The sequence below is a fragment of the Elephas maximus genome, chromosome 16 (assembly GCF_024166365.1).
Source record: "Elephas maximus indicus isolate mEleMax1 chromosome 16, mEleMax1 primary haplotype, whole genome shotgun sequence".
Taxonomy (NCBI): Eukaryota; Metazoa; Chordata; class Mammalia; order Proboscidea; family Elephantidae; genus Elephas; species Elephas maximus.
Genome location: NC_064834.1, coordinates 61,066,510 through 61,083,881, shown reverse-complemented (window position 1 = coordinate 61,083,881; position 17,372 = coordinate 61,066,510). Strand labels below are relative to the sequence as shown.

Genomic DNA, 17,372 nt, shown 5'->3' with positions numbered 1-17,372 from the left:
TGAAGAGAAATAGAGTCGCATTCATTGTCATAAAGAACTTTTCAAGATATATACTGAAGTATGACACTATCAGTGATAGGATAATATCCATACACCTACAAGGAAGACCAGTTAATACGACTATTCAAATTTATGCACCAACCACTAATGCCAAAGATGAAGAAACTCAAAGTTTTTACTAACTTCTACAATCTGAAATTGATCAAATACACAATCAGGATGCAGTGATAATTACTGGTGACTGGAGTGCTAAAGTTGGAAGCAAAGAAGGATCAGTAGTTGGAAAAAATGGCCTTGGCGATAGAAACAACGTGGGAGATTGCATGATAGAATTTTGCACGACCAATGACATATTCATCTGCAATACCTTTTATCAAAACATAAACAGCTACTATACACATGGACATCGCCAGGTGGAATATACAGGAATCAAACTGACTACATCTGTGGAAGGAGACAATGGAGAAGCTCAGTATCAATCAGAACAAGGCTGGGGCCAACTACAAAACAGATCATCAATTGCTCATATGCAAGTTCAAGACGAATGTGAAGAATATCAAAACAAGTCCACAAGAGCCAATGTACAACCTTGAGTATATCCCACCTGAATTTAGAAACCACTTCAAGAACAAATTTGATGGATTGAACACTAATGACCAAAGACCTGACAAGTCATAGGACATCATACAAGAAGAAAGCAAAAGGTCGTTAAAAGAAAGAAAAAAAAAAAAAAAGACCAAAATGGATGTCAGAAGAGACTCTGAAACTTGCTCTTGAACACAGAACAGCTAAAGCAAATGGAAGAAATGATGAAGTAAAAGAGCTCAACAGAAGATTTCAAACAGTAGCTCAAGAAGACAAAGTATTATGATGAAATATGCAAAGATCTAGAGTTAGAAAACCAAAATGGGAGAACATACTTGGCATTTCTCAAGCTGAAAGAACTGAAGAAATTGAAGTCTCAAGTTGCAGTACTGAAAGGATTCTATGGGCAAAAAATTGAACAATGCAGCTCTACCAAAAAGAATTGGTCGTCATTCAACCATTTCAGGAGGTGACATACGATAAGGAATCAAAAGTACTGAAGGAAGAAGTCTAAGCTGCCCTGAAGACACTGGCGAGAAACAAAGCTCCAGGAATTGACGGAATACCAATTGAGACGTTTCAACGAATGGATGCAGCACTGGAAGTGCTCACTCATCTACACCAAGAAATCTGGAAGACATCTACCTGGCCAACCAACTGGAACAGATCCATATTTATGCCTATTCCCAATAAAGGTGATCCAACCAAATGTGGAGATTATCGAACAATATCGACGGCACTGAGTTTTGGGTTTTATCATAACTATCACACGCAAGTAAAAGTTTGCTGAAGATCATTCAAAAGCAGCTGCAGCAGTATATTGATAGGGGAACTGCAAGAAATCCTTGCTTGCTGAAAGTGAAGAGGACTTGAAGCATTTACTAATGAAGATCAAAGGCTACAGCCTTCAGTATCGATTATACTTTAACATAAAGAAAACAAAAAGCCTTATGACTGGACTAATAAGTAACGTTTTGATAAAAGGAGAAAATATTGAAGTTGTCAAGGATTTCATTTACTTGGATTCATAATCAATGCCCATGGAAGCAGGAGTCAAGGAATCAAATGACATATTACATTGGGCAAATCTGCTGCAAAAGACCTCTTTAAAGTGTTAAAAAGCAAAGATGTCACCTTTAAGACTAAGGTGCACCTGACCCAAGCTGTGGTATTTTCAATTGCCTCATATTCATGTGAAAGCTGGACAATGAATAAGGAAGATGGAAGAAGAATTGATGTATATGAATTATGGTTTTGGTGAAGAATATCAAATATACCATGGGCTGCCAAAAGAACGAGCAGATCTGTCTTGGAAGAAATGCAGCCAGAATTAGAAGCAAGGATGGCAAGTCTTCATTTCATGTACTTTGGACGTGTTATCAGAAGGGACCAGTTCCTGGAGAATGACATCATGCCTGGTAAAGTAGAGGGTCAGCAAGAAAGAGAAAGACCCTCAGTGAGATGCGTGACACAGTGGTCTGCAACAATAGGATTAAACACAGCAATGCCTGTGAGGATGGCGTTGGACTGGGCAGTGTTTTATTCTGTCGTATACAGGGTCATTATGATTTGGAACTGACTTTAAGGCACCTAATAACAACAAAATCCTGACAATGTTTTTTGTTGTTGTTGATTTTTGTTTTTTAATTCTGCTAAAGGCAACTGTTCTGGGAAAATGGAGAGAGAAATGAAGGATGAGATACTTATTTTAAAAAGAAAGTACCTCCTGACATAATGTACTGAGAAGGGTACAACATCACTTCTGTCTTATTCCTTGCCTCAAATGTCATGTCCTCAATCTAATCATGAGAAAACACCAGACAAACCCCCATATTGTGGGACACTTTATAAAATAACTGGTCAGTATTCTTCACAAGTGTCAAAGTCATGAAAGAAAGACTGAAGAACTGTCATAAAAAAAAAAAAAATAGATTGGAGAAAACTGGAGAGACATGACATCTAACTGAGGACCCTATATTGGATCCTGGACTAGAAAAAGGACTTGGCAATACTGTTATCAATTAGTGGAAAAAATGGTGAAATTGGAATAAAGCCTGTAGACTAGTTAATAGTATATCAATGTTAATTTCTTGGTTTTGATAACTGTACTATCATTATATAGACGTTAACCTTAGGAGAAGCTATATGAAGGGTATATGAGAGCTCTATAATTTTTACAACTTTTCTGTAAGTCTATTATTATTTAAAAATAGAAAGTATATATTTTTAAAAAGAAAAGTTCTGTAATTTACAGATACTGCTAGACAATTTTGTGGTTGCAGAAATTAGCATGTTAAAGTGTTGGTTTAAAAAGAAGAAAACAAACACTGCTACAGTGCCTCACAACCTACCCTCTCTAAATCCAGATACAGAGATGTTTAGTGTTTCTTTAGGAAAGGGGCACACTGCCTACCTCGCTCTGAATCAGAACGATCTGAAGAAATAGTTGATCCAATGCTGTCCATTCGTATTCGTTCCAACTCCTGCGGACCCTGCAGCTGTTCCAGTCGCCGCTTTAAAAATCTCTGTTCTCGTTCCAAGTTCTCAAGCTGGTGCTGGCTCTTCCTTTCAGCTTCTTCAAGTTTCTAAAGTGATAAAATTATATTTACATTTATGCACAGTCCAGTACAAACAACAAAACGTAATGACTTCTATGTAACATCTCAAAAGATTTCTTCTTTGGCAGAGAAAACATGAATATACATGTATGTAAGTATGGGTGTGTATAAATAATAGTTCCGTCTTCACATTTTTTGTGTGTATAATGAAAGCTACATTATTTGAACAAGATGGAATTCTTGAACCCTGTAATCGCCATGAAGGAGAAACTTCCCCTTCGAGTGTGTTCGATGGAAAAATACTGAGGGATACAGCCAAGTGAAGTTATCTCCAGCAGAGGGCACAACTGCCTTTCTTCTGTGGACAGGAGAGTAATTGTTATTTTCCTAGTGTTCCCAGCTCTTCACATGGCCATGCTGTCAAAACAATTTAGTTTAATCAGGTTATGTTGCTCCCATCAGATTAGCTGATAAATTTTTAGAAATATTTCTCTTGAGGTCACTTATTATGGAGGGCATGGTGAGCTAGCTGAAATGTATGAATAGGTATCATTGCTAATAATTAAACCAGGACCGAGAGAACCACATGCAAATATGAAGGTAAATTTTTTCACCTTGATGTGTGCTTTGGCTTTGTTGAGCAAACCAAGTGTTGTATGCCTGGTACAGTCTGGTCCTAGCGGAATCAGAACTTTTAAACGTTCTAAACACAGGCGCAGATGAGCTCGTCTAAGAAAGACAAAAAAAATAAATCAGCACAGCCTGGATATTATACTAGAAACATCCCAAAACCTATTTTCAGGAAAACAATAATTTGCGCATTATTAAGCCTATAACCAGTTTACTACAACCCTAATTCCTCTGTTTCAAAGTAGCTGCCCGAGTACAGCATACTTGTTTTTTGGTCTCTCCCATTTCTACTGTGCTCTTCAAAAATCCAGTCACTTCATACTATTATCCCCAATGGTAATCTCTGTCAGAGATGGCTTATTTTTTTGCCCACCCCATAAACTGTCTCAACTGTATAAATATGGAGGTGGAAAAGTATACTAGCACACCTGTATTTGGTTTGATTGCCTAAAACCACAAGCTAAAGTAGGGGTTTTCACCCAGATGGTATAAAATGCTCACAAATTTCCATTTCATCCCGCCCACCTTTTCCTTATATACACACACCTCTCTACACCTGCGGCTGTCCTACGTGTTACACGTTAGTATACATTAGGTTGAACCATATGAAACTTCTCATATTCAACCATTTCTTACTTATAAAAATGGCAATTTCATATGATTTAACCCAACAGAAACAGCAAAACCTTGTGACTGGCTAAGACAGGGTTAGACAGAATATATGGCCCTTTGGTCAACTGTAGCCACTGAAACAACAACCCATAACAAGTCCCCTGTTTCCTAATATCTAAATATACCAACTCATTAGCTTTTAATTTTTATTTCTCTCTCTCTTCCTCTCACCACCCCCTCCGTTTTTCTATACAAAGAAAAAAAAAAAAAACCAGTTGACAAAATCCTTTACTAAAAATCACTGCATTCTCTAATCCATCCATCCTGTGGGAAATTCTGAAGTTGGGAGAAATTTCTGCTGAAATGCTAGCAAAGAGCACCTCATGTATTTACCTTCCCTTTGACTCCAAGGAATTATGATCACTCTGATCTGAAGTGAATTCTGTGTACATAATTCCCACCTACAACAAAAGTAATCCCTTTCTTTTGTCCTGTGATTTATAAGGCATGACATATCTCAACAGTTAACATGTCTGAAAAGAAAATCCTGAAAGCTGTCCATAGGCTACCCCTAACTTCTTAAAGAACTAAAAACTGAACTTTTAGCAACTGTCTCCAAAACTGCACCAACAACAAAACATGTCTTCCATTTTCTCCCCAAAGAGGGCCAAAATGGTTTTACTGGCCCACCCACCAAACTATGCTATGTCTTAATACACAAGAAATAATGTCAAGTGAAATTCTTAAATGTTAACAGTTTGAAAGAAGGGTAGGAGAAGGTCTGATAAGCAGCCAATTATATCACTGGCAAGCAAGGACAGTTAAGGGCAGTAAGGTCAGGGGTTTGGCTGATGAACTGTCAAGATTCTTCCAGCACTCACTTGCCCAGGTATAGTTAAAGGTCCGTTAGTATTTCCACGGCAAATCTCTTTACTGAGTTCAACAACTAAGTTCTAATAATTGGCTCCAGGCTGAAAACTGACATATCTGAGTTTGAACGAAAGAATTTTTTTTTTTAATTTTCGCTAAATTTCAGGTATATCAATGGATTCCCTTTAATGAGATTTAACAATTTTAAAGTCACCCTCCTCCCCTGCTGTGCCACCCAAATTCATAGAGCCTCTAGCAAAATTTTCATTTTCAACTGGGAAATCTCATAGGAGTCTCACATGATCACACAATGCTCTTGCTGGGTAGAGTGGAAGAAGGGAAACACACACACATATACACAGTAAGAAGTGCCTTTAACCTATTAGGACTGTTACAGCATATGCCTCACAAGTAAGATGATGTGACTTAGAGGGTGGAGAGGGAGACTAGCAGTTCTCTTGCTAATAAGTAATGTCCCGTCCACAGGGGTTCTGAATTCAGTCATCTAAAAAAGTTAACAAAGCAACTAGTAAAAGTTAACAAGTAGTACAACTTGAAGAATGAAATCAATATCACTGAATTGTACATGTAAAAATTGTTGAATGGGTATATGTTCTGTTGTGTATGTTTTCAACATCAACAAAAAATAATTTTTTTAAGAAGTTAACAAGTATATTGCCAGAAGAATAGCTTGTCAATTTTGTTTGAATTACTTAAACTCAGAAATTCAGTATATATAGGAAATATCTTTTATTTTTTGGCTTAAGACACTGCAAAATGGCTCCTTACTATAGTTTCAGGTCAAGGGAAAAAATGGGTAGATCAATTTTCTATTAACCTAGGCTGAAATCAACTAACGTAATATTAAAATAGCTATGTTTTCTTTTTTAAATCAGTCATGAAGCTGTGTGTTGTATATTTGTTACATGACTTTTGCATACCCAGGGCTGTTTCAGACACTTGCTTGAACAGGAATAGTAGAAAAGAAATGTGAACTCCAACAGTTTATAATCTAGACTACAGAATAAAACCTATTTTGTTCCATATTTCATACTGAAATGGGTTATACAGGTATCAAGGGCAACAGAATCTTAATAAAAGGAGAGGCTGTACGTAATGAGACGGGAAAGACTTGTAAAAAAGGCTAAGATTTAACTTGGGACTAAATGAAAAAGCAAGGGTTTTCCAGGTAATCAAAAGAAGAGTAGAAGGACCCAAATTTGTAAGTGGGGACCAAGTTTAAACCTAAAACTAAAAATACCTTAGTTTCTTTCATTCAAGAGAAAACAACTGAGTTGGAATTCTATAAGGAAATATCAGCCAAGTTCAGCAATCTGGAGGACTGGAATAGCACTGTCAAATCAGGAGCTACTAAAGCAAAAGGAGTCAAGGTTTAAATAATACTTAAACCAAGCAAGGCGGCAGAATACCCTCCAAAATACTTTTTTAGTAGCCACTTCAGTCAAGTAATTATAAATTCTCCAAGATGTAGCTTACACCAAGAAAATATACCCTGAGACATCATGTCACAAAGGCCAGAGATGCTATTTCACATGTTCTGTAAATACAGCCCTCAAAAATAGATATTAGTGTGAAGCATGAGTGGTGAATGATGTCTTCTGCTTCCTGTGAGGCGAGGTCAATCTGTGGGAACTAATGTTATTTCCTCTAGTTTTTGTATTTGTAAGTGGATCAGGTGTTTAGGGAGTAGAATAACAAAGGGTCAACGGCAGTTGAAGGACAGCAGCTGACCAAGGGGGAGCCATACTTTTCAGTCACCATCCAAATACTGCACACAGTTTTCCACATGTGCTTATGTGCCACTTAGGTAAAGGCACCCTTCCAAGAGCAATGGATATTCTGACTGTTAAGTATAAAGAGTTAAATTAGAAAAACCATTCACATCAATGTGAAAGCTGTTTCTCTCCAGCAAATTCTTCAAACAAGAACTGTATGTTAAAATTCCTCTTCCCTTACATGTATGGGGCTGTTCTCCACCTTTTCCCCCATAATCTCCCTGTTGGTAACCAGATTGCAAGCTTAACCACCAACGACCTAGAAAAGCATATCTTTTGATGCCATCTGGTCCTTTCTTTTCTTGCCTTCATTCCCATGTGACTGGTGGCTCAGGAGCCTCCTGTATAGGGTTGCCAAATCATGGGCTGTAAGATTTGGGGGGAAGGGAAAGAGAACAGCAGACAGAGAAGAAAAAGGCTTGGTTTCATTTGAAAATCCTTGTGGATTGAGAAAATTTTACAAGTATCATACAATGATGTTTTTCTAGTCTCCAAGGAGTAGAGCAGCTGACAGAGAGAATAAGGATTTATGAGCAGAATGGTCTTGTACCTCTCTCTAGTCAAAGTGGGGAAACAAGACTGGGGAAAGCTGAGGCTGCTGTTCTAGATATTCTAATGAACACTAAACAGTCAGTAGAAAAAACCTGATATTGTAAAATTTATGGAACTAGGATTGATGGAAAATGAGAAAAAAAAATTAGCCCCTTGATGAACACATACTTAACTTTTCACAACACATGGATAGCTCAAACAAAATCTATAAAGCTGAAATCTTTCCTAATTTAGCCTGAGTGACAGTAAAGAAAAATTAGGATTAGACACTGCAGCGGAAGACGCCTGAGAGAAAACTGGAGTCTCCTTGCTCAGAGGGAGGGGACTAGAGAATGGAGATATATTCACGTACTTTTATTTTCAAAGACGCTTAAGGTCTATTCAAAAACGAGATTAAGAAATGGGTTTTACCCAGGGGGAAGGGTAATTCCCAGTCTCCAATTCTACTAGAGAGAAGGGTCCTGTCAAGGCAGCCCCTTGTGGGAAAGGGAACAATTAAGAGTCTGTCTGGCTTTTACTGTGGTAGATTGGGATCATTTTTCCCTGAAGGAACTGATGCTGCTTTTGATTTCAAATCTTGTAAACAATACTGCCAAACTGAAGTATCTCAGAACATGAAGGGTAAATTATTTTGCTATAAAATGGCCCCTCCCAGTACCTGTGATATTTTTAAAGCACAGGTCTATCAGCCACAAGCACATAGTGTTGAGGGGAAAAGCATTCCCTTTCAAAAAAGAAATGCAGGTTATCATACAATGATGTTTTTCAAGTTGTCTCTGGAAACTCTAGTCCCCTTGCCCAACAACAATAAGAAATCTAACACTGGCCCAGCCCCACAAACCACCCATTGGCTGATGCCATTAGAGGACTGGTCCTTCTTTGGAACTTGCTTGTCTTTTATTCCTCCACTACAGGACACCAAGACTTTGCCAAGGAACTAAATCAAAATGGAAAATAAGTCAAGCGATGGAGACAGAGCTTGTATTTTCCTCTCTGCTGAATGTTACGCAATGGGTTTCGAGTCCTCCCTTGAGCCACGTTCTTCAAAGCTGTGGTGGCTTGTGGCCAGGTTTCCCAACTCCCCACACACACACTTGCACATGACAGTGGCTAGGGGCTTATCCTACACATTCTACATACCAAAGTTTCTCTGAAATTTAATGCTAAGAATCTTCTGAAAATATACAAACTTAAAAAAAAAAACCCTCTGCCTGACTCTTTTTCTTATGAAAAACAACCTTACAAATTCAGAGATGAGGTCCACTGACATTGCTGCTCATCGATTCGTATTTACAAAAACGTGACCATATTCTGTTGTTTGGCTTATTCTGTTTGTGAAATAAGAAAAGGAAACAAGCTATTCCCATAAAATGGCATTTGATAATTATAGGTTTCACCTACAATTTATGTATTATCTACTTCACAGGAAATAAACAGACTATTAACTCCCAGCCAGTAACCTGCCAAGTGGCATTTCCCTAGTGTCAGACCTGTCTGTGGTAGTCATGGGGCTCAGTGACAACAGAAATAAAAACTTAGGGAGAATAACAGGGACCCTCCTACTCTGCTCACTTTTCAAAAAGAAGCTGTTTTCACTTAATACACCTCTTAATTCATCTGGTATCTTGTAAAAGTACCAAACGGGAATATCAACAGGTGTTATAAAAGTTATAAATTATATAAGTCACTCTACTGTGACACACTGTCAACCTTAAAAAAACCGAAACCCAATGCTGCAGACTCAATTCTGACTCATGGTGACCCCAGGTGTTATGGAGTAGAACTGCTCCATAGTGTTTTCTTGGTTGTAATCTTTATAGAAGCAGATCCCCAGGCCTATCTTCCAAGGCACCTCTAGTTGGGTTTGAACTGCTAACCTTTAGGTTAGTAGTTGAGTGCTTAACCATTTATGCCACCCAAGGACTCCTGGCACTATACAGTGCTCATCTATACAGAAATAAGAGTTAAAATTGGGAAGGTTGAGATACACATGTTACTCACTCTTGGAAGACTTTAAAAACACTTCCTTCCAATAAAATTTAAATAGTTCTTATGGTAGCGTATGCACACCCATAGGAATAGTCGATACCTAGCCAGAGGGTTAAATATGGTGTTCCTTCCAGAGGTCCTTGATTTTCCTTAAAGATTTGGAAGAAAAACACTGTTTTATATAAAAACAAGCACAGATAATGCAAAATGTACTTTTAAGAAAAAAGAAGACTTCAAATAAATCCCATGTGTACTGCCAGCTATATTACTTTCATACTACATTCCAGGACCTCCAGAAATCTGTTTAAACTGCTACAACCAATTGCTATAGGTTACTATTAGAGTTTTGGACTTCAGAACATCATTTCTGATTCATGTCTGGTATTGTATCTTTCAAAGGTTTAGGGAGAGAGAGATAAAAAGGAGTAGAGAAAACGAAGTGAAGGGAGAGGTTCATAGACTGATTGGATTACTCAGTAAATTAATGATGACAAAATAAGTAGCCTATTCTTTCTCAAACTACACAGATTCCATGTAAGCTGAAATTTTATTTAGTCTTCACATCTCAAAGATGCCAAGAGGATGAAGTGCCACTCAGCAAATAACAAAGATCATCAGTAACAGTGAGCTGCACCCTATTATGCCACTGAGCTAGATCCTGTATGCCAGTAGTAATCTCTATCTGTTTGAAGACTCTCTATAATCTGGCCCTCTGCCTACCACTTTTCCAGCCTCATTTCCCATTACTCATAGCCTTGTTCCTGTCATACCAAACTTCTGCCACAAACCAAATGTGCTTTTGCACTTGCTCACCTCCCTACCTGGAATGCCCTTCTAGCCACTGTTTACCTGCTGAGCACCCAACCCATTTTTTCAAACGAATACTCCACAGCCAAAATATTGCCTCTTCTATGAGGCCTTCCTTTCCATATCCCTTTCCTCTGATAATTAATACTTGAGTTTTACACTGACGCCACTTTTTAATTATCTTCCAGATAAGACTGAACCCATACTTTAATCATTTCAGGTCTTCCAGTAATAAACAGAATGACTGGCACACAGTGTGTGGGGAGGAGGGATGTAACATAATTTCTAGTGGATGTTTCTGGGACTCTCCAACTCACTAGAGCTGAGGAAACAATATCGGGGCCTCCAAACAGTATGATCAGATCCCAGGCCAACATTCATGAGCAATCTGCTTGTGAATACCAGAACTCTGAAAACCTGTTTTCTCTTGTGCAGGTGTGGTCACCAGTGAATGTTAGGGTAAGCCCCACCAAAACCTACTACTCATCAATGACAGCCTCAACCTAACTCTTAACTAGAGTCAACATCTCTTTTAATAGTGAGACAGAGGTTTGAAGAATTGCAGCCATTACAACCGAATCGCTGTCAAATTACTTACAGTAATGAAGGACTAGAACAACAATGTCAAATGAAATTCACAATCTTTTTAAATCCATTTTTTTTTTCCAATCAACATCAACCTTCTGTCCTTTATAACAGGCCTCCTAAGGGGAAAATGTGACTGATTTAAGTTTGACCTCCTGTTTCAGCCGTTGTTTAAGAAATAGTGATAATAACAAGCACAATGGCAGGAACATAATCACTACGGAGAAAACTGAACAGAAACAACTAAAAAAACTTAGGTATGAGAGGGCAAAGTCTAAAAACAAATATTCCAAAATGCAAGGGAGACAAAAATCAAATGAACAGTTTTTACCCATCTGATAACATGAGAATCGAGTGTCTGAACAGCTTTACAAGACCCCAGAATTGCTAACCAGTTGAAGCTGACAGTGCAGAACACATAAACAAATTATTTTTTTATTGTCCTGCATTCACCTCTAAGAAGACTTTTGAGTCTCATTAAAGAAAAAAAAAATTTAAAAACATGTACCAGAGGCATATGTTCTTCAGTGGGACTCCAACACGGAACCCAACCTCCAAAGTGATTTAACAAAAACTGCTCACTTGACATCCATGCTGTGCTAAATTTAGCTTCCATGAATATACCCTCTCCCTTATCTGTTTATAAGAATTCAGTGAAAAAAAAAAAAACTTGATCATTCATTCACTATATTTCTTCTTAGGTCACACAAGAACTTTCTGTATTCTAAGTTCCAAAGTCTGGGAAATAGGGCTACATCACTGGAGGAAATAGGGCTACATCACTGGAGAAAACAGTGGCAATTTGTTCTAAATACAAAATAGCTTATTTTCCTTTGGCAACTCTCCAGGGGTTTGGGTGGAGGGAAAGGATACTCCTCTCTGGAGAGATCAGGCTCTATCTTCTGAAACTGGCCTACTGTCAAAATTTAGTTGTGGGTGGGAGACAATTTTTTTTTTTTTTTAATTTTCACATCAATTTGGAAGCTGACTAAAGATTTTTGCCTTATTAACAGTTTTTTCTATTCTTCAGCCTTTTGTTGGTGTTCATCACTATTCTGGCAGCCCCCGTTGGCTGATTTAATGGTACCAAGGGGCTGAGATGTGGTGCTGTCCAAAAGAAAAAGCATTCTCTCACAGGGACGGGGAAAGCAATCTGCAATCACAACAGTAGCTACTTGTTAATTTTCTATTTGAAACACAGTGATGTCAATGGTATTGTACCCTGCCAGCTACCATGGGGTAAAGTACATTTTGAAACCAAAACAAACTTCCTACGTGCTGGCAAGTCAGATTTGGGAAACAGTGATAACACTCTGTAAGACACTGCCCTAGTTTTTATATACAAAAGGCAGGCACATAAGCATCAGTCTATTCGTCCACAAAAATGTAAGTCTAATCCTCACAGGCCCATTCCTACTTCCAACCCAGTACAATTGTTTAATATATGCAAATTATATATGACAGCAGGATATGAAGAGACATTGTCACTGATCTCTAATAGGGTGGTGATCCTACGCAGGACAAACAGCACACTCAAAGAATGCTCTGTAATGTAATCGTTCATCTAGAAGTATAAAATGATAACAGCATAACACCTTTTTAAAAAAAAAAGGCCCCGCTAATAATATGTGATTTTAAGGGGGTGAATATAGGGTTGATATGAGTTGGAATCGACTCGATGGCACTGGGTTTGGTTTTTTTGGTTTATTTACTTCGGGGAGCCCTGGTGGGACAGTGATTAACAGCTTGGCTGCTAGCCAAAAGGTCAGCACTTCAAATCCACCAGCCGCTCCCTGGAAATCCTATAGGGCAGTTCTACTTTGTCCTACAGGGTCGCTATGAGCCGGAACCAAGTTGACGGCAACTAGTTTGGTGTTCTGGTTTATTTACTTCACAGGAAACACATCTTTTTATTAAATGGAGCACTCTGGCCTAAAAATTAGCACATTCCTGGAAAGTGAATATTCCCAATTTGTATTGAATTTGAGTAGCCTGAAATAGAGAGCTAAATGATTAAAAGTGGTAACCATGTTTATCACTGGCAGACAGCAAAATGGTTTGGCATTGCTGAACATGTGTCAATTCAGTCAAGTCAGCCAGGGATTATTTTTAAAGCTCCATTTTAGCATAATTTTCTAAAAATCAAAATACACTTTTTTTTTTCTTTGAGGGGGTGGTAAACTTGGAACAGGAAAAGGGTAACAAATAGCAACTGCTGGCCAAGGTCTTTTTTTTTTTAAGAATCCTAAGGCCTTCATAAAGTATTTGGAACTTCTGGAAAAATCAGGATTCACAGAATTTTAAATATGCCACAGTCCCGATCATTACAGAGGATTAATGTTCTGGTACATCTTTTCATTTCTAAATTACCTAACTGTTCTGATCTTTCTCTTTCATCACATTCTTTCTGACCACAAAGGATCCAACTGAAGAGTAGTTTCTGAGTTACTTTTGGAGGCAGCCTAGCATAGCACCTGGCACCAATCCTCAGCATGCTCTCCCCTGATAAGGCAGAAATTTTTCAGTGTTGTATTAGGGCACTGACAGTTGAGCACTTTTAAGCAGACAGAAAGTGAACATGCCTTAGGAATGATTTTACTTTTTTAAATCCTTCTGAAAATGAAAACATGTTTAACGGATTAAAAACAATTATAGTAGTCTCCTAAAAGGCAAACTTTTATCAAATAAACGACTGGGTGCGAATTATGACTGGAAGGCAACATCGTAATTTTTTACTTGCTTCTATTTATATTTCTCTGAATTTTAGTTTGACTCTCATCTAGAATCTGAGATCTAGTATTTATTTTATATGATATCAGCTTCAATTCAATACCATTGTAGTTTTCTAAAAAGGACTGCTACACAAGTGCCACTGCACTTTGATTTCACCAATAGCTCAAAAGAGCACTCCTGGAAAACCTATACGGTTCCATGGATTTAGGAAGAAGGGAGAGGTAGGCTGAGGAAATATACTTTATTTTGTTACCACCACCATTCAAAATCCTAACTGTTCATCAGGGCACACTGTGTGGCTCTCTCGCCTAAGTATATCTCAACAGAAAAAAAGAACATAAAAACTGTTGCTCCAACCAAAGAAGGTAGAAAAGTTTAGAGGATAAGTTTGCCTATCTTGGCTACACTTCCTTTCAGATATTACAGGATGAAAGTCCTGAAACATCTTTAAGGATTATCAACATCTCTCATCGAAGGGAACAAAAGATATATATTAAGATCCTTAGAAATTATAAAAAACAAAACTCAACACTTATTCAGTATTTTCTTTTAAAAGCACTTTCCAAACTTTGCAGGACAGCAGACCCATGTTTCCTCCTTCATCTGACCCAATAGAGACAGCACTAAATTCCAATTGCTTTCAAGGGAGCTCTAAGAGTCCAATATGACCAAATCACTCTTTAGGAAAAGCCTCCTCCATTATAAAAACAGCAGTCTTGCAAAGTTGTTCAGCTCTATCTAAATTGTGTTATGTTTACAAATGTTTTAACTGCAAAGATGAAATTTCCTATTGAAAAAAACCTTATTTAGAAGAGTGTGATTTTTTTTACAGCTATGCCAAATACAAGCTGTTCTACCATTCTGTAAAGAGATAATTGTGGATCAAGCTGGAATAGAGGGAATCAAGATAGGAAACCCATACAGAATTACAACTGTAGAGAAAAATGCCATTATTGGCTACACCAATGATCCAAATGCCAATGTATATGTTGTTGTCAGTGATGCCAAGGGATAGCTCAGGGGAAACGGACGGTTATCCTCCATGACAGTAACCTATATATTACGGAAACATGCCCCTAACATCTTACTAAAGTCCAAGGGCAATATTTTATCAAAGAACTGACCTAAAAATGGTTTGATTTTATTTTCATTTTCCACTAGGGTAATAAAGTCCCTGTGGAGCCCTGATAGCTCAGTGGTTAAGGGCTCAGCTGCTAATCAAAAGGTCGGCTGTTCAAATCCACCAGCTGCTCCTTAGAAACCCTATGGGGCAGTTCTACTCTGTCCTATAGGGCCACTGTGAGTCAAAATTGACTCATGGGCAAAGAGTATTATACAGTTACCACTCACTATGTTAAGTAGGACTGTTCTTTAAAAAAAATAATTCTCATCAAACACACTCATCAAAAGACTTCACCAAAAGAGTGAAAAGATAACCTACAGACTGGGAAAAAAAAATTGGCTATGACAAATCTAATCTCTAAAATCTATGAGATACTGCAAAACTTCAACAACAAAAAGACAAATAACCCTATTAAAAAATGGGCAAAGGATATGAACAGGCACTTCACCAAAGGAGACATTCAGGCAGCTAACAGATACATGAGGAAATGCTCACGATCTTTAGCCATTAGAGAAACGCAAATCAAAACTGCAACGAGATACCATCTCACTCCAAAAAGGCTGGCATTAATCCAAAAAACACAAAATAATAAAAGTTGGAGAGGCTGTGGACAGACTGGAACACGTATACACTGCTGGTGGGAATATAAAATGGTACAACCACTTTGGAAATCAATTTGGAGCTTCCTTAAAAAGCCAGAAAGAGGAGCACCATACGATCCAGCAATTCCACTCCTTGGAATATATCCTAGAGAAATAAGAGCCCTCACACAAACAGATACATGCACACCCATGTTCACTGCATCACTGTTTACAACAGCAAAAAGATGGAAGCAACCAAGGTGCCCATCAATGAATGAATGAATAAACAAATTATGGTATATTCACACAACGGAATACTGTGCAACGATAAAGAACAATGCATCTTGAAACATCTCATAACGTGGATTAATCTGGAAGGCATTATGCTTAGTGAAATTAGTCAGTCACAAAAGGGCAAATATTACATGAGACCACTATTATAAGAACTCAAGAAAAGGTTGAAACACAGAAGACGACATTATTTGATGGTTACAAGGGTGGGGAGGCAGGGAAGGAGGTATTCACTAACTAGAGTAGATGAGAATTATTTCAGGTAAAGGGAAACACAACACACAATACAGGGGAAGTCAGCACAACTTGACTAAACCAAAAGCTAAGAAGTTTCCTGAATACAACCAAACACTTTAAGAGAAAGAGTGGCCGGGGCAGGGATCTGGGGACCATGGTTTCAGGGGACATCTAGGTCAACAGGCATAACAAAGTCTATCAAGAAAATGTTCTGCAACCCACTTTGGTGAGTGGTGCCTGGTATCTTAAAACATAGCAAGCAGCCATTCAAGATGCATCAATTGGTCCCAACCCACCTGGAGCAAAGGGGAATGAAGAACACCAAAAACACAAGGAAAACATGAGCGCAGAAGACAGAAAGGGCCATATAAACCACAGACTCCATCAGCCTGAAACCAGAAGCACTAGATGGTGCCCGGCTACCACCCATGACTGCCCTGAACGGGGAACACAACAGAGAGTCCCTGATGGAGCAGGAGAAAAGTGGGATGCAGAACTCAAATTCTAGTAAAAGACCAGACTTAATGGCCTGACTGAGACTAGAGGGACCCTGGAAGACACGCCCCTGGACTCTCTGTTAGCCCAAAACTAAAACCATTCCCAAAGCCAACTCTTCAGCCAAAAACTAGACTGGACCATAAGATATAAAATGATACTCATGAGGAGTGTGCCTCTTAGCTCAAGTAGACACATGAGACTAAATGGGCAGCTCCTGTCCGGGGATGAGATAAGAAAGCAGAAACAGACAGAAGCTCGTTGAATGGACATGGGAAATCTGCGACGGAAAGGAGGAGTGTGCTATCACATTATAGGGAGAACAACCACAGTCATGTAACAATGTGTGTACAAATTTTAGTATGAGAAACTAACTTGAAGTGTAAGCTTTCACTTAAAGCACAGTAAATATACATTAAAAAAAATTCTAAAATTCCTCATTCAATCTTCAAAGGGGTACACTCCCTAATTACTGTCATCATGATTCTGGGGACCAATTCTAAATGTACACTTTCTTAATTTCCAGATATCTTCCTTATTCTAATTTAGCCATTGCATTTCCAGATTAGAAAGCTCGTATCTTTCTCATTTATTTTTAAATTATTTTAAAGGACCAGCTTTGCTCTAACTACTTTAGGATACAAGTATCGGAAAATAAAGCATTCTATGGAAAATAGATTTTTTTGTAATGGTATAAAATCATACATTAACCTCAGTTTTTTTGACAAACTTAAAAAGATAGTGTGGTGAAATAAGTTCCTTTATGTGGCTTTTAGCCCTAGTTCTTTGGAAAAACACCTTGAGAGATTTTTCCCCTAAACCCTGAGGATTTACCTCTGCCCTAATTCTTTGAAGCAGCACCTTCAAGGGTAGGACTCCTAGGTTGTTTTCTATTCCAGAGGGTTTGTTAACTTTTGTCCAGGTTGCC

At 38.2% G+C, this 17,372-nt stretch overlaps 1 protein-coding gene across 2 annotated transcripts in view; it reads right to left on the bottom strand.

Moving 5' to 3' along the window:
- Window positions 1–17,372, bottom strand: part of MXI1 (MAX interactor 1, dimerization protein) — a 101,978-nt gene that overhangs the window by 8,874 nt on the left and 75,732 nt on the right. For both annotated transcript variants that reach the window (XM_049854978.1, XM_049854979.1), the window contains exons 4-5: window positions 3,758–3,872; window positions 2,999–3,170 (exon numbers count right to left, since the gene is read on the bottom strand). In XM_049854978.1, the coding sequence (XP_049710935.1) occupies window positions 2,999–3,170; window positions 3,758–3,872 (287 nt within the window). The remainder of the gene's footprint in view (window positions 1–2,998; window positions 3,171–3,757; window positions 3,873–17,372) is intronic.